Consider the following 27,099-nt stretch of genomic DNA (forward strand, 5'->3'; position numbering starts at 1 on the left):
TTAGAGGGGGAGGTGGTCGCAGTGCCGTAGTGATTCGGTGGCGCGTCAAAGGGCTCCTAAAACCACCCCTCCCTTCCCCTACCGCGGCCTCTCGTCGTCCAACAACCGTTCCAATTCCGCCATCACCGATCTCGCGACCATTTTATTACCCCCATTCATCGCCATACATCCCCGTAAATTCGATTATCCGTGTAATTCGCGGAGTATCAATTTTTGCTTAAGTTTTACGAGCGAAGGAAACAAGTGGTAGAACCGGGGCTCGGCTTTCGACCACAGGCTCGGCCAAGTTAACACCCTTTCTCTCCAACGATACATCGCTGTGTACAGCTTATGGCGCGTGTGTATATGGCGCGGTGGCTCGCGGCGCATGCAACCGTTTCGAAAGCTTTATTACGCTCCAACGATTCGCGTTGCCACGAATTTTTACGCGGCCATGTGTCGCCCTTAAAACATCGAGAACGATCTCCCTCGGCTCTCGATTATGTTTCCCTGCTTTTTTCGCGAATCCGTGGTCCACCCTCGTGGCGGGAAATCTTGTTTGTACACAGCGGCACGCTCTCCTCCATCGTACTTTTTACACGTTTTTCACGTTATTATACGTTTTTCTATACATTTTTGCGAACGAAATGCGTGAACAAATAAAGAAGGTTTAATGCACCATTGTATTTTATACGGGTAAATAAACGATATTTCGATATACGTTTCGTCTTTAAATATGCAACGTGTTCGGCTATTCGTAATTGGCCGATTCGTAATAGCGATGTTAATAATTAAATAACGGGAGGAGAGAAGGGGGATGATATTAACGCGATTAATCGAGCGTGAATGTATTTATTCGAGCCGCGATCCCGTTATCGTCGCGTTAAGAACTTGTTCGAAGAACAACAAGTTTCATCTTCGGGCACACGCGTACGTGGGAACATTAAATTTCATCAACATAGTTCTACTCTTAATAACCAATTATCTTCTTGAAGCCAAGTTTACCGCGGTGCGAGTAAACTCGCTCGCACAGTCTTCGAATTTCCTACACGCTAAATACTCGAACGTGAACGACGACATAATAAAAAAATAACGAGCACATCTCGCAAACTCTTAAACTCTTTACGATTCATTAACTAATCGTCGACGAGACAAACGATTGAAAACGAATAGATCGTACACCGCTCGTTCAATTCTTTCTTAAACGATCAAAAATTCCTGGAAACGCGTTATTTAGAAATAAGTTTGAACAAGAGTTTGCAACGAAGAAAGCGTGCACGCGGGGCCTGTTCGCGCCAAAATTTCACAGCCCTGAACCCGTGGGAGCCTGAGTGCAAAAGTATTGATTCGTTTCATCCCCACCCGACACGCCACCACGCTACCCCTACTATATTCCATCGTCGCCGTCGTCGTCGTCGTCGTCGCCGTAGTCGTCGTCGCCGTAGTCATCGTCGTCGTCGTCGTCGTCGTGCTACCTTCTCTCGTAGCCACCCTCTCCCACTCCGCCCCCTCATTGCCCTTTCCCGCCCTTTCTGGAGCATCGAGAAGGACAGAAAAATGCAGGAGCGACGCGACCAACAGAGGGTAGCGAACCTAAAGAAAGAGAACCGTTAGAAGAAGAACGAGAAGGGACGAAAAGGAAGAGGGAGCGCGGGAAAATTCGCCCTCCATTTTTCTCGCGAGACAGCAACGCCATCGTGGACTCTCTCTCTCTCTTTCTCTCTCTCTCCTTCGACCCCATGGATGAAAAAAAAGGCTTGGTCTTTCTCTCTCTCTCTCTCTCTCCCCCCCTCGACTCCAGTTTGTTTTGCTCATTATCCATCGCTACAGGTCGTCGATATTCCATTACGGGGCCCAGGTAAAGAAAAACAATTAAGACTCGAGAGATCTCGGTTCACGCATCTTCCCGCTCTGTAAATTATTAAACGGGGCTGTAGCGCGACCGCCGTGTTTCTCACCCTTCGGAACGCCAGCCCTTTTTACGCTCCCCGGGGTCGCCCCGCTTTGAAGCTGCGGAACCAAGAAGACTGCGCGCGCGGGGCCAATGGAAACCGGCCAAAGCGGAGTGAATTAATCCGCGCGGCTCGCAATAACGCGGCCTCGTCCGCGGGAAGAATCGCAAAGCGGCCCACGCCCGACGACATTGTAAATTTTCGCTCGATTGTTCGTTAAGAGGGGAGGAAGGAAGAGTATCCGACGACTTTTCTTTTATTCTTCGAATGCGTCGCCATCACCACCACCACCACTCCTTTCCAAGGAGACGCGCCCTCGAGTCGATTAAACAAAGCCGACGAAGGAAACGGTGTACTACCGGGCTAATTACGGCCGCACGACAATTACTAATTACTTTAAAATGTCCGCGCTTCCTTCCAACTTTAACTTAATTACCTAATATTAATCCCCTTCTTTCCACGATGGAGGCAACGTTTTTTCGACGATATCGTATAGCTTTTTCTCTTTTTTCATAATTGGAGGATACGATGTGCCAACCAGTTTCAAACCTACTTAAAGCAATTTTCGTTATTTACTCGATTAATTGTACATTTAAATATGCGGAGCGAGATATCTGTGTCTTTATGATGGGTTAAGCTTATTGTACTTAGCGGGATATACAGTGAATATTGTATGGTAAATATTTTTGATCCTCGATGGGATAACACGGGTATCCTATATACATATTATTTCGTTTGCCTATATATTATTGTCATTGATGAATATGAATAATCAACAATATATATTATATTGTATAATCAACAAGCAAGCTACATATTGAATAATTTTGGAATCATAGTGACGGGAATCTCGTCTAAAGTTTTTTTATCCTAGTCTTCCAGTAGTTTTAAATCTGCCTTCCTAAATATATTTTAGAATAAATCATATTTTTCTCGTCTTAAGAAAAATATTAAAAAATATAAGTATTGATAAAAATTCCATTATTAAAAGCATTATTGAATATTTAAATATATATCTGCAATAACTACAACAAATATTGATGTTCTAATTTTCTATTAATTATAATTTTCTTCTACATTTCATTTTTATAATATCAAAAATACTTGGACCTATATAAACTACTATATCAAGTGCAACTGTTTGCAAGTACTTTGTGCAGTCACCCTAAAAGTAGCACGACAGAAAGAAAGGAAGTCCAAAAAATTTCCTTCCGGCTGGAACTCATTAGAAGGGACAGAAAGAACGATACAAAGACGATAAGGGTTGTTTTGCGAGCTTACTTCCTTCGAGACACGTGGTCTCGGTGACACGTGCCGTGATGCCGTGACGCCGTGTTTCCGCTTGATTTCCCTCGTTTCTGGCTTATCCTTTTTTTTTTCTTCTTCTTCTTCTTCTTCTCTACCTCTCTAATTACCGCGATTTAAGCGTTCTCAAGTCACGCGACAGTCTGCGTGCATCTATACCCCGTGTATGCATGACTCCGATTCAACTACACGTTCGTTTCCGATTCTCGGATCAGGTGCACGCCACGAATCACGAAGGGTAAAACGAGATTTTCATTCACGCGAGCTTATTAGGTTACCCGTACATGTCACTTCTAATTATCGATTGCGTCCATACGTTTTCGCTAGAAAATTATTTGCCAGCAAATCTTTTTTCGTTTCCCTTTCCTCGTTACACGAATTTCTCCCGTTTTTTGTGAAATTTGTATTATCCTATTTCTTTAGGATAATGATCGAGATTAATCATATTATTCGTTACAAAACTTAAATATTTCGAGATCATTGAATCTCCAAATCTTTTCGATAAATTCACCACGAGTGTTTCTTCTTCCTCACCTGTCAGACATCACAAAAATCTACGAAAACCGTTTAAAGAAGGAAGATAGCTCGGTCAAGAGAGTCTGAGTGCATATAAGAGGGTAAATACGATCTTCAAACATCCTCGAAAACAAATAACGAAATTTGAGCAAGAGAAAAAGAGGTCGTGACGAGGGATGAAAGGGGTATACGATGAGCGTGTGCCTATCCTTGAACGAAATATTCTCGTACGAGAGTGGCGAAATAGCACTTCATCCTTGGTGGATGGATCGAAAACATAACAGTAACCACAACAATGGAACCTGAAAGGACCGCGATTTCAGGTATCGTTTTTCCATGGACTTCTCGTGGGATCGATGGTGAAAAGCCAACACATGTTTCCGGTTGGAAATGCCTTCGAATGAATCATCGACAGATGGTATTCCGGGAAACTGTATTGTTCAAAGAGCCTGGATAAATTTTGAGAGTGTCGAGGATTAGGAAAACAAATCTGTTCTTTGACACATCGATCAGAATGAATCAAACATTCTTTCTTAAATTTTTTTTTAAAAAATGCATTTGAATTATAAAAAAATTTATTGATGAAAAAATTTATGATTTTCAAGTATCTATTTCTTAACTATATAACGAGGAGGAAGTCATTTAATATTGATCAACGTCGAACATTTTATATTATCTTATAATAATTATATTCGTTTGTTATTAATAAAAAATATTAATATGATTAATAAAAAAAATTAACCTTAATCAATATTAAATGCTACTCTTTTAAATAATCAAAAAATGTTACTTTTGTACAACAACTTTTGAAACTGAACAATGAAACTACTGGAATAAAATATCTTGAAAAATCTTGACATATTATTGCACGATTAATATAATATATATTTAATGATATATTTTATGATATTTACAAATTTTTAGAACAAATAAAATAGAAATAGAGGAAACTAAATAAAATAGAAAATACTTAATCGAAATAATTCTCATAACTATTTAAAGAATCGAAATCGATACTGTAACAGTTTTCAAATCCAATATAATGGAAACAAAATTTCAACCAGTTTTACAATTCGCGAGAAAATTGGTTACCACTGATCGTTCGAGATTTCGGTCCAAACGCTTCACGGTGGACACAATCATCGTGAACATTCTGCACAGTACTGAACAGGTTTAATTTCGTTAAGAGCACTCGAGAGGCGACCACGATAAATTCCTGTGGCGCAGTGTGAACTTTTAAAGCGAATTTTTGGGGTCTGACCCCATCGTGAATCGGCGACCACTGATATACACGGCGTCGTGTTAACTCGTTCCTACTTTATCCTCTCTGCTTTTCGAAAAAAGGAAAAAATTTTGATGAAACTACGACTAGAACGTTTGAAAGATAATATTCATATTTTCCAAAATTATTCTACCAACCAGCAATTAAGATAAACAATCCGGTTATCCGAAAAGTTATATAATCCGTTATATCAAAGAATAATAAAATATAGATTAAGATAAAAAGTTACGACTGCCACAATTGAATTTCCGTATTACAAAAGATTAAAAATAAATAAATAAAATAAAAACATATTATTGAAAGTTTCGTCTGAACAAAAAAAAGTAATCAACTCTCTACGAATCTTAATTCGAAAAAACAATTGAAAAAACGATTCAAAACCTTTCAGATCGTACCTAAACGTTCGTTAAACGAGAGCTATTTACCCTATGTCATAAAGCAAAAAGTGAAATATTAGTCCATCAAGAGAGGCCGGAAGTCGGATGGCCTAAAATACTCGGAGCCACGTTTGACGAACGTCGAGCAGGGGTCGGTATTTCGCGGCGCCACTATTCTATTCACGTGCAGTGGCTACAAACCAATCGAATCAAAATGTGAAACGTATACAAGCGAGTAAAGTGCGAGGGAAAATGAGGAGGCAGAGGAGTGAGTCGTCATCGTTGGCACCGGGGGTATATGCCATCGTCGATTCGATGGGATCGTTAAAATTAACGAGCGTATTCCAGGCTCCTCGAAAATGTCGCGAGCTTCTATTTTTCTCGCGCGTCGACCGACGATTTGCAACTGCGGGGGCGCGTTTTTCGAAACCATGCGTCACACCGAGTGCCATCGCGCGGATTCCGCGTGCTCCTGTTTCCATATTACGAAAGAGAGAAATCGAATTGAATAAAAAATATTCCGCAGAAATCGTGATGACTGCAAATATCGTATCTGGCTTATCGTTACGATACATATCGTTCCGTTATTTATTATTTATCAGATTGGTATAATATTATTCCGTGGCAAAAGATAATTCAACGATGACGAATCGTTTGTAATTACAATCGCGAATCAATGATTGGTATTGGATAGAGATTTACATTTAAAAAGATTCATAGAATGGAACGTCGAATTTCGATTATCCAAATGACCGATTGATTATTCGAATACAAAATGAGTACAGTATTTAAATTTCTGTATCTAAAAATGTTTATATATTCTGAAATGATAAGTTAAAAACTACTTTTGTTATACGTATTTTTTACGTGATAAATATTCATATTTAAAAATTTATTCGATTCTGACCAATTATCCAATTTGTTCCAATAGAATTATCTTCCAATTAATTCGGATAATCGACGCTCTAACAACGACACTTATTTATACCGTTCAAAAACAGAATTTGCAGAACTTCTCCGAATCTAGAATTTTAGAATTCTCAGTCTTGGATCTGAATTGAACCGAGTATTGCGCGCTTAACACAATGTATCCCTGGAAAGTGCAATCACTATTTTCTCTCTTTTTCTTCCGACGATTCCACGATTCCAAGATCACGATTATCTAATTTTAATCGTTCAAAATTCTCAAGATCTTCTATCTTCCAATCTAACCCCAACCAGATGACTAAATATTCTCGAGATCTCCAAAATAAATTTCCACCTAAATTCAACGCGATAATAACCGATACCAATTATTCACTCGACAAAGTGAATGGCCATCCGAATCGTGGACTCGAAAAGAAAAAGAATAATTCAACGATTTAACGGCCAAAAACGTTTACATCATCGCGCTCACCGACGACGAGGAGGAGCACACGAAACGTTCGGGATGCACGATTTACAGGCGGCAATAATCGTTAAAAGATGTTTACAATGTGTAGGAGGCGGACTCCTCGGTTATACGCGAGTAAATTCAGCGCGACAACGAGCCACGAGGAATCTAGACACGCGAGCTGAGAGAGCCGTGATATCAATGAAAGTATCTGTCGAGGATAACGATAATGCGACGGGGTTATTACACTCCCGAGACCGATCCCCGGATGCCCTTTTCGCGTGGCCAACTGATTTTTATCAACACGCACGTTACACCGCCAATTTCTTATAATACTCATCGACGGTGGCACTCAAGAGGGTGGAACGGTGAAAAGGCCAATGGAGAGGCCAACACACCGTTCTCGAAAGCCTAACGACCCGTGGAGGAAGCGCGGGAGTCGTTGTCTCTCTGGTTACGCGCGAATTAGGGGTCGAAAATGATGTCCACATATGTGCGTGTCCGGATGTCTGTCGAATCGCGGTGACAAATGTGGCCGCAATGGGAAAAGGGATCTCTGTTAAGAGATCTTTCCTACCAAATGGCATTGCCATGTTTCCATTACTTTTTGGTGTTTCGTGATTCGCGCTTCTTTAAACGATATTTTCTTCGTGCATAAATATTATTATTTGTTTACTCTTTCGAAAGAAAATTAAATTTATTAAGAAATATTTTCAGCTGCTTCAACGCTTGCTCTAAACTTGATCTAATCCTTTTTAATTAACTAATTTGCACACGAATCAAAAGAACCCCAAACTATTTCGAGTAAATTGACGTAAAATAGGAGGAAGCCAAATGACGTAGGCCGTGTCATATGCCGGCCAAATGTGTAGAAAGTAACCCCTATGATATTATCGGTGTTACGAGCCGTGAATTTAACGGCGGATATAAGAAAATAAAGGGAAGACAGGAGAAAAAGAGAACGTTCCCGCGACGAGTTAACGCGAAATCGTTCGACGATGATATTCGAGCGAGGAGAGACTAAAAGCATTCCTCGAGGGCGAGATCCGACGCGTGTATGTAGGTTAAAATCTGTTGATATACATCGCGCACGTGGACTTCATCTCTCCGGTGGCTGGGCCACGTAAAGCCCAGCTTCCTCTTCTTTTTTGACGGCCGACCCCTCCGGCTCGCGACTGAAACGACGAGAACCGAACGGTGGGGTTAATGTGCGTACACACCACGGGATGTCTACCAATTTCCGGGTTCACCTAATGCACTTATCAGCCGGCCAGAAAGGATCGGGAGAGAAAGGCTGTGCGAGGAGGGAAAATAATTGAGACGCGTTTGGGGAGGATCGAACGGAGAAGCCGGCGGAGGTTTCGTGTAAAGCGGAACGAATCATAAAGGCGTGGAGAAATTAATGAGAGCGAGGCGAGTTCGAGAAAAGGGAATTGAGCGAAAAATTATCTTCACCCCAAAATATACGTGAGGGTTATAGAAAGAAATTAGTGTGAAACGAGCAACAATGGGAAGAGATAACATCGTCGTTATTGGACTCTTCAAATTCGTTTCTATTTAATACGATGCGATTGACGTGCAAACGATGTCATGAGAATTTTTTATCTTATGACGTGAATCTTTTTTTTGAAAATATCAAAGATATAAAAAAGTTTTCAAATATTTTTCTTTATATGCGTTCAGTACGAGTATTAGTATTAATATATACAGCTTTGAATTTTGTCATTTTATATCTTTTTACAATTGTTTTTCTTACTATATCGAACGTGCTAAAGCATGGATGAAGATGATTGTTTAAAGACGAAATTGCGATTAATGAATTAGCAGATTTGAAACTTGATGTTATAAGATGCCTATGTTAGAAATTGAATTATTGCAACTGTTAAAAGACTGTTTTAACCGATTCGTCTTGATCGACTATACGACCTATCTCAAATTTATTAATTTCTATTTTCCAACTGCAAACAGATACTAGTATAATTTCGCGACGAAACAGAAACGAGTGCATACATTAAAAATGAAACCCGATAAAACGTTCAAACTCGATTGCTCTCCTCGTTGCTCTATTTTCATTCACTTACAGTCTCCGTTTAATTATGCATCGACAGATTCCATCGTAACGCTAATCGTGTTCAAACTCATCACGTAACACTCGAAAGGACGGTGAAATATTAATCACGGTTCATTAAACCGAAGACTAAGTTAACCGTGTCTCATAATTCCTCGTTGTATTTAAATAACAGTCTTTCGAAACTTGCTCTCAATGTTGCACCGTTTTACAACCTCGAACGAGGAACAGTAGTAGACGAATTACTTCGAAAAATTAAATTTATTCAATTATTGTTTCACCCTCAATTATGCATCATCCAATTTCACGAAGTGACGCGTGTGTTCCACGTGATCCTCGGTATACAAAACTTTCCAAAAACTCGTAAAAGCACGGGCTAACTTTCTTCCACTTTTGTCCCATAATTAAGAATTTTAATTCGAAATACATACTTCGTCATTTGGCCGCTCGCTGCGACCCCTAATCCAATAAGGAGAACCAAAGCACGGATTATCCACGAATCAACGAACCTACGAAATCTTGTCCAACGTAATTGGAAAGTATCCAGTGGCGATGACACCCCTAAACACAGATCTTCCTACGTTTGAAAAGATCCCCAGAAATGAGCGCACCGTTGGGTTTCTGGAGGACACTGATTTTATTTGTACGGTGAAGAAGTAACCTTTAGCCCTTTACTCTCAATCCGTAAGACGCTGGGGGCCTAATTACTTTATCGAGACAAATTTCAAAGTCTGGCAAAATGATTCTTCAAAAAAAATATATGTCAATATCTTAGGGGATGAATTTGTACGGTATGAATAATATGTAATCACTTATTTGAAATAATGAGATAATTAGAAGTCTTTTCTAAAATCGTAATTTTTAAAAAGTTATATGATTGTCGCGGCAAATAAGCAATATCTTGTATATACTTTAGTGGATCATTAAAATTCTTAACAAAGGACATTATCGTATGAATATCAAGTCCGAATCCATCTCACAATCTTCTACTCCAAAATCTCACGATTTCTGAATATTTACTCGAAGAACACGTAAAATAAAATTTTTATAAGATTTTCTTCAATCGCCCATAACTCGAAAACTAAGCTATATACAACGTATAACATTTTTTTACTTGAGCATAAATTCGACTATCGACATACATTTCCAAACCACCCTCGTATCACAAAACGATTCGTTTTCCTTGAAAAGCTAAGTGCTTATTTCGCCCGAGATTTCGATTTATTCGGTTGTCAACGTGTCGGGTAAATAACCGAGGGTATAGATTTATCAACATCCGAATACGTTTGCACTTAAGTTACTTAACGTTTCCAGTCAACCCCTGTTCAAACGGATCGCAAAATAAATGCAGCCACTTTATCTTAGCATAGGAGTCGGTTACAAACGATCCTCGGGATCGGTATTACAAGTATATACATTTGAACGTGCGATTAAATTATTCCAACTCGGTAGACCTTCTCCCTTCCCCTCCCCTTCCCTCCCACCGATCCGACTGGAAAAGCTTATTTATTCGGTAAATCCGGGAACGAAGGCCGAGAATAAACGTCGCTGACAAAAACAGCGCGCGTACGCCTCGTGAAATTGAGTTACCACCACCTCGTTATTCTCGTGAGACTCGAAATAAAATGGTGGGGACATCCGCAAGGATTGAGTTACCGTCCACTTAATTGACCGCCCGCAGAAACGAGAAGAGGACACTGATTGACAGCGAGATGCAGCTGTCATCGAGACCGACCTCGAAGGAGGGTGGCCGAGTACGGTTTAATTGCTCTTTACCAGTGGAATCCCGAAGCTTGACCGACCGGATGGGGAAGAAATTTGGAGGAGAGTGCAGCTGTCATGTCGCGTAATAGTAATACATTTCGATATATCGAACGAAAGAGAGGGAGAGACATATAGAATGATGATGGTTTTTCAAATACATCTCGGAAGAAATCGATTCACATTTTTTTTTTTCGAAAGTATCGGTGTAATATCTTCGTTCTATTTTTCTACATTCCTCGTATTTAATATTAGACATAATAATATGTGTAGATTCGATTCTTTCTCATTTTTTTTTTTTTTCGATCGTCGTTATACAAGGCATAATTTAATATCGTGACGTATACCGATATATTAATTCCACGGACAATGGATCAAGATCCAACCGATCTTAAAATTTAATTTTGAAAAATCAAAGATGCAACGTGATACCGTGGTCCTCCGATACCGAAAACCAATGCAATAACTCGGCCGGTTCACGAGCGAAATACAGCTGGTATAACGTCACCGTCCCTCCACCGTGTCGAATTTCTCGAATTACATAAACACAAATAATCCTGTGAGTCATTCTAATTCTGGTTCCATCGGGATTGCACCGTTTCCATTCCTCCATCATCCCTCTTACCGTCTCTCGGTCGCATCCGCTCCTTCTTTTGCCCCTTTTTCGCGCATGTCCTAAACGTCGCCTCTTTCTTGCCCGACCGTCTGCCGTATAAATAACCGTGGCACGTGTGTCGTCTCGGACGCACACGATGGCCCACTTTCCTCCCCTACTCGAAATTAGAGAACTTCGACCGCGATGTTTATTCATTTTTCGCGTGACTATTAATAATGGATCTTGCGATGCTTCTTCAAGCAATATCGATCGAATCGCGAGTAAAATGATACTTGTTCGATCTTTTAAATTTTTATTCATCTACATCTACATTTCAGAAGAGGAATTGATAATCGATGCATTTGAACTTATTTTGAAAATAAGTTTATGTTTATAGAGGTAGAAGAAAAGTAAGCATAAAAATGACGATATTTAGGTACAAGATATTAGGTACAAAAAGCGCAGAAAATTATAAGACCCAGGTGTAACATACATTTCCCCCTAATTGTAACGTGGCAAAGGATATAGAGTTTAAGTGGCTCGGGTGTGCAACAAGGGAGGCAATTTCAAGAGGGCAGTAACGAGTTTTATAACACGGAACCATACAACCGCAAATAAATAATACAAATAGTTGAAAAAAAATCGTAGTAATCACGTGGAACAAATATAAATAAGATAGTTTTTTTAAAAGAATGAGCCAAAAAATGATATCTCCATTCTTTAATATATTGATTCGTTTTCATCTAAAATATTCTGCGTATTTTTTATTCATTTTTATAGTAATTATCTCATTTTTCCTTTTAATAAGCAATCTACCTATCTTTTGCCTATCTATTTATCTATTTGAGGATAACACGTCGAAATAAAATAATATCCTTTGAGTACTTTTTTATCGAACAAATGTTTTGAAAGATAGAAGGAAAAAATAATAACGATTCAAAATCTAAATCATTCCGCATATTTTTACTATTTTTAAAGCGACTTTATTCTCATTAAAACGAAAATAAATAAAACATCTTCGAATCGCTTGCCATCGAACAAAAATTTCATCGTGAAATAAAACTATTCGATATCTCGACACGCCACGTCACGCGTAAAAAATGCTCCATGGAGTCCAGTATAGTTCTCCACGTTGAATACAACCGCGTTTCCAGAGCGACACGAGGTTCCCTCATATCGTCACGTAATAATCGTGTCAGACAGATCCGATCTGACGGATCGCATCCGCGAAACCGGCCGATTTCGCTGGTACCGTGAACGAGCTGTCGCCCATCACCGACTTCCATCGTCCCAGATCTCTCGTCCATGGTTCATTTTTACGGGACAACGACGCCCAACGGCATTTCGTCGACGTGTTTCTACACGATCGCACAGGTAATGTGAGAATTATTACACTTCTGCCCGCGGTTTCTAACCAAAACAAAGTTTTTGGAGTTGGACCAACGCGAAAAATTTTTGTAACGATGAAAGGTGAAAGAAAATATAATGATGTTTGATTAATTACTGAATCATCCATGTGTTTGAAGATAGAGAATGTAAAATGATATAAGGAGAAGTAAAATTTTCTATAGATGAACTATAGTTTGCAGTAGATTATTCTATCCAATGGTCAGACGAGATTATCTTACTATCAGACGTATTTTATATGTGAAATTGTTTTTTTTTTTTTTTTTTTGAATAAAGTTTTCAAATTATTATTCTAAATTTGTATGGAAGATAAATCCTAGAATTAAATAAATATCTTTGAATACGCTTATATATAAAATAATAATTTATTAAATAAAAAGTTAACTTTGCTATAACTCTTTCCTCAAATTTAACTTCACATATGAATATTCTCAAATAATTTAATACCTACAGTTATAAATCTACTGTATTAACTATACGTGTAATGTTCAATATAAATTATTTGTAAGAAAATTCCCTTACATAATGGATAATAATAATTCATAGGGCAAGGAACAAGAACAACACAACAATCAAGTGAATTTTTGAAACGAGATCTCGCTATTATTTATATAGGATATCCTGTTTCTGAATAATTACGAATTGTAACAGGACTAAAATCACTATACAAAACAATACAGACGTTGAAACGATGTTTTCTCTAAAAATAAAGATCTCAAAGCTTATTTGCCGGAAGCTATACGTCCCCGGATCTTCCTATCAGATTCATCTATGATATAAAGCACTCAGCATGAACGGATACCCATTCAAATGACCAATGAATGTTGGATAACGATGGTGAAACTACGTGTATCCGTTGTTTTAATATTGCTCGTGTCTGTCAACTTGGTGGAACCGCTAGTACAGGAAGGTTTATCTAAATTTTTAGGATCTATAACTGGCATTAAAAAGTACCTTTCTTCGCAATAATAATCAATTTTTATATAATAAATCGATTCATCAATTTTGTAAATTTAACCCGTATGAATTGTAGTGTGAGGATTCCTGAATTATTGAATCAATTGTGCAATCAATCGCAAGGATCAAATGCAACTCGTCGAGATGCGTGTTACGGATGCTTCTTCAGGGCTACCAGTCAAACCCTTGGATACTCTTTATTAATGGCTATTTCGAATTGTGCCGATATTTATCTCAATAATACCGATTATGGCCACTGTCAACAATACTTGAGAGTAAGTTATACGAAATTTTTATCTATCAAATTTTTTATTGATTATTTTATGTTTGCAACAGAACGCTACGAGCATAATGAATTCAAGAACGAGTGTTACGACGATATATTGCTCGTTCCTCGAATGCGTTCGTCAAGTAAATAAGGATACTTTGGTGAGTAGAGATCGTACAATTTTTTTTGCGAAATACTTTAAAATATTTTTTGCATGCTTCGGACAGATAGAAGACAAAACGATCTTGCACTTGTTATTTTATTCAAATAATTCGTATAGAAATGTAAAGAGAAAGCAATTGTAAATAGGATGCACGAGTTAAACCAAGAACAACATCAAACCTAAGGATGACTTCCAGAAAAGTATCAATATTTTATTTTAAGTTGTACAAGAAATTTGTGAATGCTGTTTGCATCATACGTGAACGGAATATAGAATCGAATACCGTAAGGCCAGGAGCTGAACCTATCGATCCTAGACAATTGAAAATTAAATCACAAAATTTTACTGTTTCTAAACAACCGAATTGTACATAGATACACTTATACGATGAATTTGTACATATCACTTGATTCAAAATACCTACAAAATCTAGTAAGTATACGTATATCTTACTTTTGTATATATGTATTATTATTGAAATTTTGTTATGTGTACGATACTAACTTAAACGTGGAATGCAATATTAAACATTCAGTTGGATGTTTTCTACTCTCTCATTCTATGATTAATCACTATTCTTTTACATCGTTCACACATCCATGTACAATCATCTTTCTCTTTAACAATCTAGCATCTTTAACAATCTATCACATTTTACCTACTTACATTGCCTATTACATTGCCTATTGTCTTTATAATACACTCGATTGTCTTTATAATACACTGAACTGCTAAACAGCACTGAAAATTCAATTCTCAACGAATACAAAAATGTAACTGTAAATGTAAATAAAAAAATGTAATTTTTCGTCTTGGCTTCTAGAATCAATCCTGTAAATATAGTGTTGCAAATAACGAAGAATCTAACGATAAATAATGTAAACGATAAAAGATGCTTTTTAGAAATTAGAAAATTGCATTTGTATTGAATTCTTCGATATAAAAAGCGAGTCTCGAGCAAAAGCGATCGTTCATCGAGAAATATTTCGCACAGCTCAGGGAATGCGTCGGCGAAGCCGTAAGAATGTCCCCCAATTTCAACTTGACGGACGTCAAATTAGCCCAATTATACGTGAACACGACCGCGTGTGTGCTGGCGAAAACACGTTGCTCTCAAATGAATCCGATAACCGGAGAATTTCAAGAAGACGATCTGGCCAATAAGCTGAACATACCCACGGTCAACGCGGTGCTGGTCAACACGAATTACGACATCAACATCGTACAGCTACCATTCCATTCCAGTTCCATCGACGTTTGCGCAAAATATAGAAACTACGAGCAGGCCAGCTGGCCAACGATCATGTGTTGATTGAAATTTTCTCGTTTAGCATGGCCTAGAAACGGTGGCCAACCATCATCAATTTACAATTATACATACGGCATTAACCTATTTATAATATCGTATTGTTCTAGAGATAGATCATTGGATCGAAACTTTGAAACTCTTTTTACTATTTTTATATTATAGTTCGAAATTATAGAAGTACTCGATCGAATAATTTATGATAATACTGTTACGATATGAATTTTATTTGATTAATAATGATTCAACCGAGATCATGCGTTCAGATTTTAATTTCATTATTCTATTACGATAGTTTGTAGGGAAAACACGATTATCAATTCTCCATATTATGAACATCAGATTACATGTTACAAACACGATGAAAAAAAATAATAAAAATCAAATTATATATCATCGACTAATAACCTCAGCAATCAATGCCTAAATAACGAATTAATAACAAACAATATAATAACGTCCATTGTACGACAAAAAACGATATTTTAAAATCGAAAGTACAGCGTACGACGCGCTAAAACGAATGTGACGATCCTTCAGAAACCGTGACTGACTTAATCTCGTGAGAGTCGTAATAGCCGCGCGAAAGAATGTACGAATAGCGGTGTAAATGGATAAACGTATCGTAGCCGGTTCATCGACGCCAAGTACCGAATGCGGACATTAAAAGAACGTTTACGATATTACTTATCTCGTAGAGTGATCGTAACGAAGCGGCCAATAAACAAATTTACGACAAATCGTACGGTAGAAAAAGGTGAAACGACTACGTCGTTCCATCGTACAAGCCGAGTTATATCAGTATAACACGAAATAAGAAATATCTTTTCAAAGACATAAATTCCGATTCTGAGATGAGAGCCAAAGATGAATTTCAGATACATTTTGATACATTCGAATCAAGATTGCTATTATTATCGTTAATTTTGGATTCTTTGATCCAAGAGGAGGGCAATAATTAGATGTTATAGAAGTTCGTTTATATGAAATTGTCAGGGGACAAGAAACTTCGTACAACCAGGTCGTTTTAATAGGAATTTACCCAGTCCTTCTCACCAAGTATGATATTTCGCTCAGTAAACAGAAGTTCATGTTAATATGAGAGGATTCCACGAAACATTTTCACTTAAATACATAATAACGTATCTACGGCAAACACGATAACTGCGTAATGCTTACCAAATTAATTCTTCATTTATTCAGTAACAAAGAATAAAATATATGTTATATTATAGGAACGTTTACATAATTGTAGGGACGAATCACAGTTATTCGTGTAATAAGATTTCACTTAAACTTCAAATAATCAACCACTATTAAAATTTCGTCCAAACGAGCTTTATTAAATATATTTACTGGAAAATGACGGCTAGAACAGATATGCATCATATCATATGCCAACGCAAACTAAAATTCGTCTTAGAATTTGTACCGACTTTATGTTTCTCTCTTTCCAATCATTAAATAGAAAAATACCATTTCCCCTTTGACAAACATTTTTGTATCGCAAATTTTTTCGAAAGCCAAACTACGATGACAATAATCATTCAAACTCGTGTTTCATGAAAACTTATAAACCCGTATTAATTCACTTCTAAATAAATACCATCTTCTCGCAGATGAATTAAAAGAAAAAGTGTATTTCTAAGGTTAATCTCAGAAATCTACAAAACACTCATCGTTTCTCCTTTCGTTTCTGGACACACGAAAAAAAAAAACTAATCCTACTTTTTACCTTTCGTATCTCTCAGACATCCCGAATCGAATGAAATTGGTACTCTCCAAACACCTCTAATCATCAACAAGTTAAGCCAATAGCGATTCCGCGCGCGACAGCCACCATATACCCCCCGGCAAATATTCGACGGTAATCGGATATTAAAAGAATCCGAGGTATCGAAGAAAAGAGGAGGATAAAAAGAAGAAAGCCCATGGAACGTTTCCCTATCGGTTCTGTTTGCCAAGGTGAAACTCCTCCGGTTAATTCTTTCGAGACTGAGGACACAGGGGAGTGCAGTTGGGAAAGAATCGAGGGATCGATTCCGCGACATCGGTGTGCACTCATGTACTTATGAGAGAGGACGAAAGCGAAACGACGCCGAAAGAACGGGTAATGGGAGGGGAAGGAGGCGGCTGCGGGGGCGGAAGAGAATGGAGAACGGAGAAAAGAAGCAACGAAGATGAAGGGAAGATCGGTCCATTGCACAGAAGCGACGCTCCACTTAGCATCTTCCTCGAAATAATTTGAAATATGCAAATACCATTGGTGCACACGCGCTCGCGTGTCGGGACACGCGGCATCGGGGGATGTGTGCGTGCACGACCCGCCACGGCCATGTTTGCACGCTCTGTGTGTATCACGAAGGAGGAGAAGGAGAGGCCAAGATCCGAGGGAGAAGACAACGTATATTCCGGTGGCTTACGGTTCAGTTCTCTTGGAGCCAATCTAACTTAACATGCAGATGCAGTACGTGGAATCGTAGAGGCGACAGAGAGAGAAAGAGCTGGGGAAAAGAGGATAGAGATGGAAAGAAAATCGGAGGGGAGGGAGAGAAAGAGAGAGAGAGAGAGTCCGTCCCTGTGAGTCATTCTGTGGCGATAGTACCTTTTCCGTATGATCATTCACCGTTACCGCCTTTAATGTCCTCGCGATTCGAAACATCCTTTTCAAGAACGGGACGTGATTTTAATGAATAAACCGATCGACCGCTATCTCGGACACGGATCGATAAAAATTAGCCGAATGGCATGGATCGGTGAATCGTGGGGAAAAAAGAAGAAACGCGGGTCTTATTAAGAGAAGATATAAGAAAACGAGGACCTGGCATTTCGTTCTTGGAAAGGAAGGAGGAGGTAGTATCATCCGATATTTCGCGAAATTTCTCAACAGCGGCAATCGATCCTGACACGAGGCGAACTCACGCAAGTGCATCGTTGATTAAATTTACAAGACCGTGAGGTTGTACAGCCATAAGTAATATAATCTGATCTTGTAAAGAGGTCAGAGGGAGGGGAGGGAGTTGACTACCCTGGCTGGATTCAGAAACACGGTTGATACCGTAGTAGATCTTGATAAAGCGTGTATTCCTCTTCAAATTAAAAAAAATCCTTTCGCCGATCTATCTTGCGAAAAAAAATCTTGAAATTTTGAAACGAAAATTTCGATTTTAACAACGTTAGAGGCATCAAATTTATATTCTCCTTACGAACGAAGAAATAAAATCGCGTCGCGGGATGCCGAATCAAGATCCTTATGAATTCGTGCACGGATCATCTTGTGGCAATCTTTTCGGAATATTCCGACTAAATCTTTTTTACGTTAAAAGTTTGCTATACAAGGAAACGTGACCCTCGTTTACGAGCGCCATACCATTTATGACGGATTATAACTTTATGTCGAATCGTGAACTCTTTCGCGACAAGTTTAACAAAGTGTCCATTTGATAAACAGGGAGTTACTTTCTGTAATTGACTGGTAGCAATTAAACGCTGACGACGTCCATCGTCACGTAGAATATCAATCTGGAAACGGTACACTAATATAGCGAACAAATAGCAGTTCCATTACACGAACAAAGCTCTAACGTCATCGGTTAAAACCACGCAGCATACATTTCTCATCAGTCACACAAGATTAAGTTTGCGTGGAAGTTGCTGCACCTACGTAACAGAAAGGCCGAGCATCGTTTCTTCTGCTGTTTCTGGAGATTATCTCAAATAGCATAACGGATGACTATTCCATAAAAAGATCAAAATAAATAATAATACGAGATGGAGGAACGCAAAAATTTGAAGAATTTTTTCTATGCAAGAAAATATATTCATATTTACAAATACCTTTGAAACATTTATACTTTCTCCTTTAAAATATCTTATCCAGCGTATTCTTTTTATTTTTTAAGATTCTTCGAGATTGAAACATTTTATGTATCAAGTAAATATTAGAAAACTTTTAGAAATTATAAAAATATTTAAGAATAATTTCCCCTTTAAAACCTTAGAAACAACTTATATAACGATTCTCTACAATAAAATAAATTTTCATCTTTCCTATACACGTAAATATCAAATTTCTCGGATTGTTCGTTCAATATGACAAAACGCACAGATTTCTTTCACGAAAAGAATTCCAATCAATCAATTTTCTCTCCATCCATTTTAACACCAATTCCTTCTACTATAAATTCCTGCACCAATCTACCTAATTTTCTCGCGATTCACGCTATATAAAATTCCATAAAATTAGCATATCCGAAAAGGAAAAGCACGGGTCCAAGAAATCGTGAAAAGATCGTCACCCTCCCCTCTCATTTACTTTGAACTTCCGCTCGTCGGGATTTCCGGGACCGCTCGAAACGGAATGCACGCGCGGCGAGCAAACTGGATCGGTTTACAGAGCGAGGACGAGAGCATGGACGAGAGGAGCGCCGCGCGTCGTTTTCACGTGAATCATGCGGGCCGCGATCGGAGCGTGTTGCGCAAGCAGCCTCCTCATCGCGAAATGCGGAGGCGTTGCATTAAAAGCGTGCCGCGACGCGGCTTGGCGCGGAAAACAAAAACAAGGAGAGGAGTCACCGCGTGGACACGTCATCGAGGCGCGGCACACGCGAAACCAGGACAAACCGCGTGCCTCTTCGAGCCGTGATCCCATCTGGCCCGGTTTCTTACACCATCCTGGACATTCTTGGGTTCTTAACGAGAACACCAGTCGTCGCGAAACTGTTGATTCACGCGAGGTGTGTCCGAAGAGACCGATCTCTCCCGATTCTCCATTTCGCTTTCGTGTAAAACGCGTATCTCTGCCGCTCCGATTTTGAATTGGAATAATATGATGAATGAAATTTGGCAACAAATTTTACAAGACTGCGTATCGTTGAATGAAGAGTGACACGACGGACTAATGTTATGCAGTTTCTATGTGGTTTCAAGCTTCCATATTTCCTTTTTCTCAAAAGTCAAAAAACTATCTCAAATTTTGAAGCAGTGGATCGATTAAAAAAAAAAAGACACACAGAATCATGAAGAGTCGATTGAAGCTTCGTCACGTCCTATTCTCTTTGATTTTTGCTCGAAGTCGCGAAAAATTTTATTGCATATTATAGAAATATTAAATATCTCTTCAAAAGTAAATGAAAATTAACGAAACGATTGGATTACTAGTACATAGAACTTATCTAGATCTGTCGAGGAATAAACAGTTCACCTAATAAGAGTACATGTACTAAGAATTTACAGATTAATTCACTAATGAGTTTACACTACATTTAGATAAGTAAGATTCAGTCGACAGAGCTCACGAAATATTCTAATTGAGAAACGATGTACAGATTAAAGTGGCATTACTAAAAATTAAGTTAACATGAATCAACTTAATTGGATATCATTTCTCGCTTAGCGGGGCCAATTGACTAGTTTTTGAAGTTAAGAAAATACAAAATTAATTAATTTACAGCGTTGCTTAATTGGAAATTAAAGAATCTAGTTGTTTCGCCGTTCTTGGAATCAAGATAATCAACAACGATACCAGTTGGAAGTTAATTAATTCCAATTAATCACCGTCTTTCTGTTCTTGAAATCAAGAAAATGCAAAATCAAGAAATTGTGTCAAGGATGGAAAGAAACGGTTATCAAGGCAATATTCCTATTGAATATGCGAGTAATGCTGGTTAAAGAAAATTTCGATTTGAAATCAAGGGTATCTTATCAATTTTAAATCACGGGATTCTCGAGTTGTCGCGTAAATCAACGTGTGCACGCGTTTAAAAATAAGAGGAACGGAATATTTATTACGCAAATACCGGTGAAATCAATTATTAACACGAAAGAGAAACAAGCGATGCCGTGTGGCATGCATAAGCTGATGGAAACGCTAGTCTCCGCGGTTTCAACCTCTTTAGTCATGCCCCATGTGTTGCATGTAATACTGTTATACATCAGCATGGTGTCTAAAGAACAGTTTTACGTCGCTGCATGACACACCGTTTCACAAAAACTATCCCGCAGCGAGCGCGTTTGCATTAAACGGGCACGCAACATTTTCGAAATTCCATGCTTACACCATGCGCGTACATAACTCGTAATAACTTTCTCTCGATGAATTTCTTTGATTAATACAATCATCCGCGAACTTTTCTCTTTCGCGAAAAAAAAAAAATCTACTTTTGCTCGGATTTGTTGTTGTTCGAAATTTCGAATCGGATCAAATTCTCGAAAGTATCTCATTGTCAAAATTCGAATCGTGTTTCGGGACGAACTTCGTTAAATATTCGCTCAGTTATTTATAAATATATTTTGAGTTCTCCAATCCTGTTATTTATTGCCACGAATGAAACGTGAAATATGTGAAAACTGAAAAATATCAGAAACCCAATACTTAGAAGAAGTCGAGAGAGCCGGATTTTGTTGAACGATTCTCGAAAGTATCTAAAAATTCGAGAATGTAGAGATTCTCGAAAATTATAAAATTATAAAGAATAAAAAAAAGTAAAAATAATAAGATATCACGAAATTATTCAAATATCGATAATTCTTTTTACTAAAATTTAATATTTGCTTAAAAATCCTGAAATCCACGAGAATCTAAATTTCTACACGCATATCGATTCCCGAATCCCAAAAATTCCCAAATCTCGAGATCTCGATCCGATCTTACCCGACATTTATATCAATTCTCGCATACCTTTACAAATTAACGATCCAACACAATGATCTAGAAGCAATACAGACAATGAACATTGTTTGCGTACATCTCATTTTATCGTAATATTTTTTAATCCCTTGTTCTCCGTCATTAAAAAATTTTATTCCAACTCGTATATTTAAAGCGATTAAACAATTTCACCTTCCATTTACCATTAGAGATTTCATTTAATTTGGCTCGATTCGTTTGTCCATCTTTTTATGTATATACATATGTATTTACGTAATAAACAAAGTGTAAACGCAACAATATTTTGTGTCCCGGGCGAAGGATTGACGGGTATTTAGGAACTGGTTTGGAATACATACATACACGTTGGAAACAAGTAGCAATGCGAACGTGGGCGTACGGTTATTGTGACGTTTGGGAAACATGCAACGTGACTACAAAGTACTACACAATGCGCCATCCGGCAAAAACGATATAACGACACGGCATACTGTGCGTACGCATATTTCCACGTGATTCACGCGACGTTTTTGTCGTAGTATTTTATTCGAAACCATACCGCGAGATCTTGTCGAGTCCCTCTCTTTCCTCCACTCCTCCTCTCCCTCCTCGTTTCCTACTTTTCCTTTTTTTTTTTTTTTTTTTTTTTTTGTATTCCGTTCCGTTTATCCATATTCCGTTCCACGTTTTGTTTAATCCGTCATTTAATTAATACGCTCGTTTGGCCCCTCGATCGATCATGTTTATCGTCCCAGAAAAAATCAATTTCTTGCGGAACGGTTTTACGCTCGATTGTTACTGATACTCCCAGTATAATACTTGACAGACAGAATCGAGTGAATATTAAAACGAAACTTGAAAGACCAAACATGAGAGTACTCGATTGGGAATATTCGATATGAATAAGTGAAAAAAATCTGAATTACAACAAACACGAATTCATCAAGTTTTCTCCCACGATCTTCGTATAGTCAATCATAAATATCTTTATTAAGAAATTCATTTGAAAATGCTGATTTTCAATAAAGTATACCTACAGTACGATAGATTATACGTGCAGCAATTCTTTTGTTTTTACGAAAAATTTCTTCATGAAATCAACTCTCAAATTTTCATTCTTTTCATTTTTTAAATACAATTTTGCCTGAGATTATAACAAGTTAAAAAATTAAACAACGAAATATTGAAATTTGAATTTAATAAAATTATTCGAAAAGTTCCAAACGAATATTTTCCTTTGAAAATTAATCAGAAATTTAAACTTTAAAAAATATATAATTGCGCTTCCTTAGAATGCAAGTAAAGCTTTATTATTTAAATTCGCTTGTATAATAACACGTATGTATATTCTCAATGAACGTCTCTAAGATATCTCGTAATTGCATATCCTGAATTTCATTTTGATCGCGTAGCGAATGTGAACACGTAGGGTGGTAAACGCGATGTTATTCAGCGAAATAGCGAACGAAAAGTCGGCCACGGACAAATAGAGAGACAGACGTCTCGGGTAATGATTTCATTGGACTTTGTGCCGCGCCGATGTAAATATTATCCAACAGACACTGGTTACAGGGCAGCAAGCTAAATGAGGAAAATATTTGCACACTCGATAGAAGAGTTTAATCGAAACATCACGGCTAAATAGCGGATAATATCGATTTTACGATTGCGCAACATAGATGAAATTGCCTTTTTGTCAATCGTTTAAAATAAATTCTATCTCTATCGCGTCCAACTTTCGTTAATGAAATTAAATTTCTCGATAAAGCTATCGACTTTTCGAACGATACATAATCTTGCTAATTCTTTATTTTTTGATTATTAAAATAAAATGATTTTTTTAAAATATCGTATAATATTGTAATAGCTCAAATCTAATAATTTGTTTTTTTAACGTGAAAGTTATTATTTTGATTAAATTGATAACAAAATTAAGCAAGGAAATTCAAATTTTAAACAAATTAAAAAAATAAAATTTATTAATTTTATTATATTAAAATTTATTTATATTAATAATTTTTAAGCTACGGATATTTATGCAAATTTATATTTGCATAATATATTATGATCATAAATAAAAAAGAAAAAGAAATTTGAACAGAGATTTTTTGATTCATTAAATATACTTTATTTTATAATCTATTCTTTTGTACATATATTATGTATTTTCTTATAATATTCTTACTCTTTTAAATTTTTCATAAAATTATAAAAATCCGAATTACCAATTTCACAAAATGAAATAATTATAAACCATTAAAAAATATAGAAACCATTAATAATAACTAAAAAAAAACAAATTTTTATCGATTTTTCTTCCCTCGTTTTATTTTTATAATAAATTTCACGTTAAAACAACATAAAAAAAACCAAAGATGCTTCGAATAATAATTTCTATCAAAAAAAAAAAAAAAAAGAATCATCCTGTATCTCAAAATAGAGAAAATCGATCCTCGTGTCGCCATCTAGCGGCAAATAAACGAACTCGAGTACGCGGGTCCGATTGAAAAATGGCGGGATCTCGAAGCCGGTTTGAAACAGGTTCTATCGGGCACGAGTCTCGGCAGCGATCGCTCAGGGACATTCGTCTAATCCAGCCGGGCAATTTGTCTTCGAACGACGACGCGGAACCACCCAATATCTTTTACCGGAGGAAAACTAAGTGCAGTTTCTAATTCAGCCGCGAAACGATGGTACAGATACCGAGGAGAATGTAGCAGCGTGAAACACCATCGCTTCTTTCTGTTACCCTCGAGCCGGAGACCGTGCCAAACCGAACGATCTATGCGCTCGTTTCTCGGAAGTTCCTTTAATTGCGCGCGGTTATCGTTTTGTCACGACAGTTATCGTCGAATGCAACGCGCGCGAAATTATGGACCACCGTACAACCGATAATAAGGCCGGTTATGCAAATGAAATAGTAAACGGGGTCTCGTTAAATTAAATAATAGAAATCGCTGCGGGAAAATGTACCGTGCACACGTACCGTTCTTCAATATTTCTCACTATCTCTTTTTTTTTTTCTAATATTCAAATAAATTGCTACTTCCTTCTTTCGTATAAGATAAGAAAATTTTTAAAGTTAACACGATTTTATCGCCATAACGGTATACTATCTTTGAGTTAATGCATTCAAATACGAGCGACGTGAACGTGTGTATGGATTTCCTCTTATTTTATGGAGGGTGACGCGTCATGAACTTTTCCAAGAAATTTGTAAGATGAAAAAGAATCTCTTCGGCTTTCTTTTGCACACATGTTCCATACGAGTATTGCTATCGGAACGCATAATCGTTTCGGTTTTCGTTTTATTTTCTTTCCGTTTTTATAAATGATACGGATAATAGCCTCGGTTTGATAAATAGAGCAATTAGGAAATCGAAAAGTTTGTAACAAAAAAGATAGTGCAACTATAGAGATTCGATATAAATTTTATTGATTTGCATACTCAAAAACAATAAATTTCGAGATGAACATTAGAATCGAATTCCATCTAAAAAAAAAAAAAAATAATATTGCATTTATGAATAATGATATCACCGAGGAAATTATTCATCATGACTATGTAATCATTGACTATCTACAAATTTATTAAAACAAACGCAGTAAGATTTTTTTTTTTTTTACTTGATCTATAATAAACCATACGCGATACTGCTCGTAGCTTGAGAATATTTTTAGTCATGATCAGGAAATTTTTGCAAGCACTGCGTTAAAAAAAGTATTATACATCGAGTAGACTAAAAGAGATTTTTATAAATAAAGATGTAACGCAAATACTTCAAAAATATACAACGCGATATCGTCGAATAAAGAACGAAGAGAGAAATTTTGTGCGAAAAATTATTTCTCCATAAGTTTTCTCACGGGGAAAGAGAAAGAGAGAGAAAGATAAAAGAAATATTTATAAAAATGTAATTGATCCGTGATTCAATGGACTGGGACAAGAAATTTCACGCAGCTGTCTTTTCTCTTCAAACAATCAGGGAACCGATAAATAAGTTCCCCCTCGAGGAAAATGTAATTTCTTGGTCAGTTGCTAACCGAGAGACCGTTCGAATTTTGCGGCCTATTTGCAAAGCAATAGATTAGAATCCCACGCCAGGTTGAAAATTATAACGTCGTAAATAATCGTCGCTCGCCAGAAACTCGATATTCGTAACACGTGATTCAGATAATCTCATATATTTCGGAATCTATTAAAAAAGAAACACTCGTTGCTAAAGATCCTTCGCGCGATTATTGCATCAAGAAACTTCTTAATACTTTAAAGAATTTACAATATCTCTGCAGTTTTTTCGATCGAAATAATATTGTCACGTATTAAGTGTGCTGTATGTATTTGAAAATTTTGTAAAAATAAAGTAGCAAAATATCGTAACGATTTTAATTTATACAGAAAATCACGATCCTTGAATCTTTCTTTGATTCTTTGTCTATATGTGTATCTACGTACATTAATCGAATAATTTTTTTCTTAATTTTGAACAAAATGAAACGAATCTCTCAAATTCTAAAATATCATTTTTAAAAGTATGCAATTACATAGAAATTTAATAAGATATATTGTTTAATGACAGATATATTGACAAAGCCCGTCAGTCGGTTACATCTTTCCTACGTTTTTATGTCATCCTTTTTTTCAATCTCAAAAAAAAAGACAATTTAGTGTTACGTTTCATTTCTTACATAATAATCTTTTCTTATTTCCAAATGAAAAAAATTCCAATAAAAATTTTTATCTCAATCTCATTTACATTTTTCTCTAACTTAAATTGTAACATGAATCATCGATGAATAATTTCTACCTGCATTTTACTATACATACAATCATAACGAAATTCTATTATTATTCTTTTCATCATATCTAACTCAGAAAAGTTTATCCCACGCATGGTATATATATATATAATCGATGGATAATTGTTTATCTTTTTATTTTTTTTCTTTTTCTCACCAATCGATAATGGTGATTCCTAATTATTCCCATGACAGGGGATTGATCGTTACTCTCGAATTAATTGGTGGTCCAATTGATCTGAATTAAGGCGCCGCCCAGTAGATTCAAATTAAGATCAATATCTCGGCATGTGAATTGGAATATGACCGCGAGCGCAGCTCGTAATCATAAATTTCTGGTGT

At 37.1% G+C, this 27,099-nt stretch overlaps 2 protein-coding genes across 3 annotated transcripts in view; one reads left to right on the top strand and one right to left on the bottom strand.

The window, feature by feature from the left end:
* LOC122718631 (3-phosphoinositide-dependent protein kinase 1) overlaps nucleotides 1-27,099 on the bottom strand; it is a 479,613-nt gene that overhangs the window by 448,869 nt on the left and 3,645 nt on the right. The gene's annotated exons all lie outside the window — the stretch shown is intronic.
* Nucleotides 13,425-15,314, top strand: LOC122718632. The gene is made up of 4 exons (XM_043943838.1): nucleotides 13,425-13,564; nucleotides 13,648-13,846; nucleotides 13,908-14,000; nucleotides 14,997-15,314. Exons 1-4 carry the CDS (start codon nucleotides 13,425-13,427, stop codon nucleotides 15,312-15,314), a joined length of 750 nt encoding a protein of 249 aa, XP_043799773.1.

Source organism: Apis laboriosa, unplaced genomic scaffold (genome assembly GCF_014066325.1).
Source record: "Apis laboriosa isolate Shangri-la unplaced genomic scaffold, ASM1406632v1 scaffold66_cov157, whole genome shotgun sequence".
NCBI classification, from domain to species: Eukaryota; Metazoa; Arthropoda; class Insecta; order Hymenoptera; family Apidae; genus Apis; species Apis laboriosa.

Excerpts from the sequence above, each read along its gene's own strand:
- LOC122718632 (XM_043943838.1), top strand. The coding sequence starts at position 13,425 with ATGACCAATGAATGTTGGATAACGATGGTGAAACTACGTGTATCCGTT. Across the intron at positions 13,847-13,907 it reads ACTGTCAACAATACTTGAGA|AACGCTACGAGCATAATGAA; the intron begins GTAAGTTATACG and ends TGTTTGCAACAG. Across the intron at positions 14,001-14,996 it reads AAGTAAATAAGGATACTTTG|CTCAGGGAATGCGTCGGCGA; the intron begins GTGAGTAGAGAT and ends TATTTCGCACAG.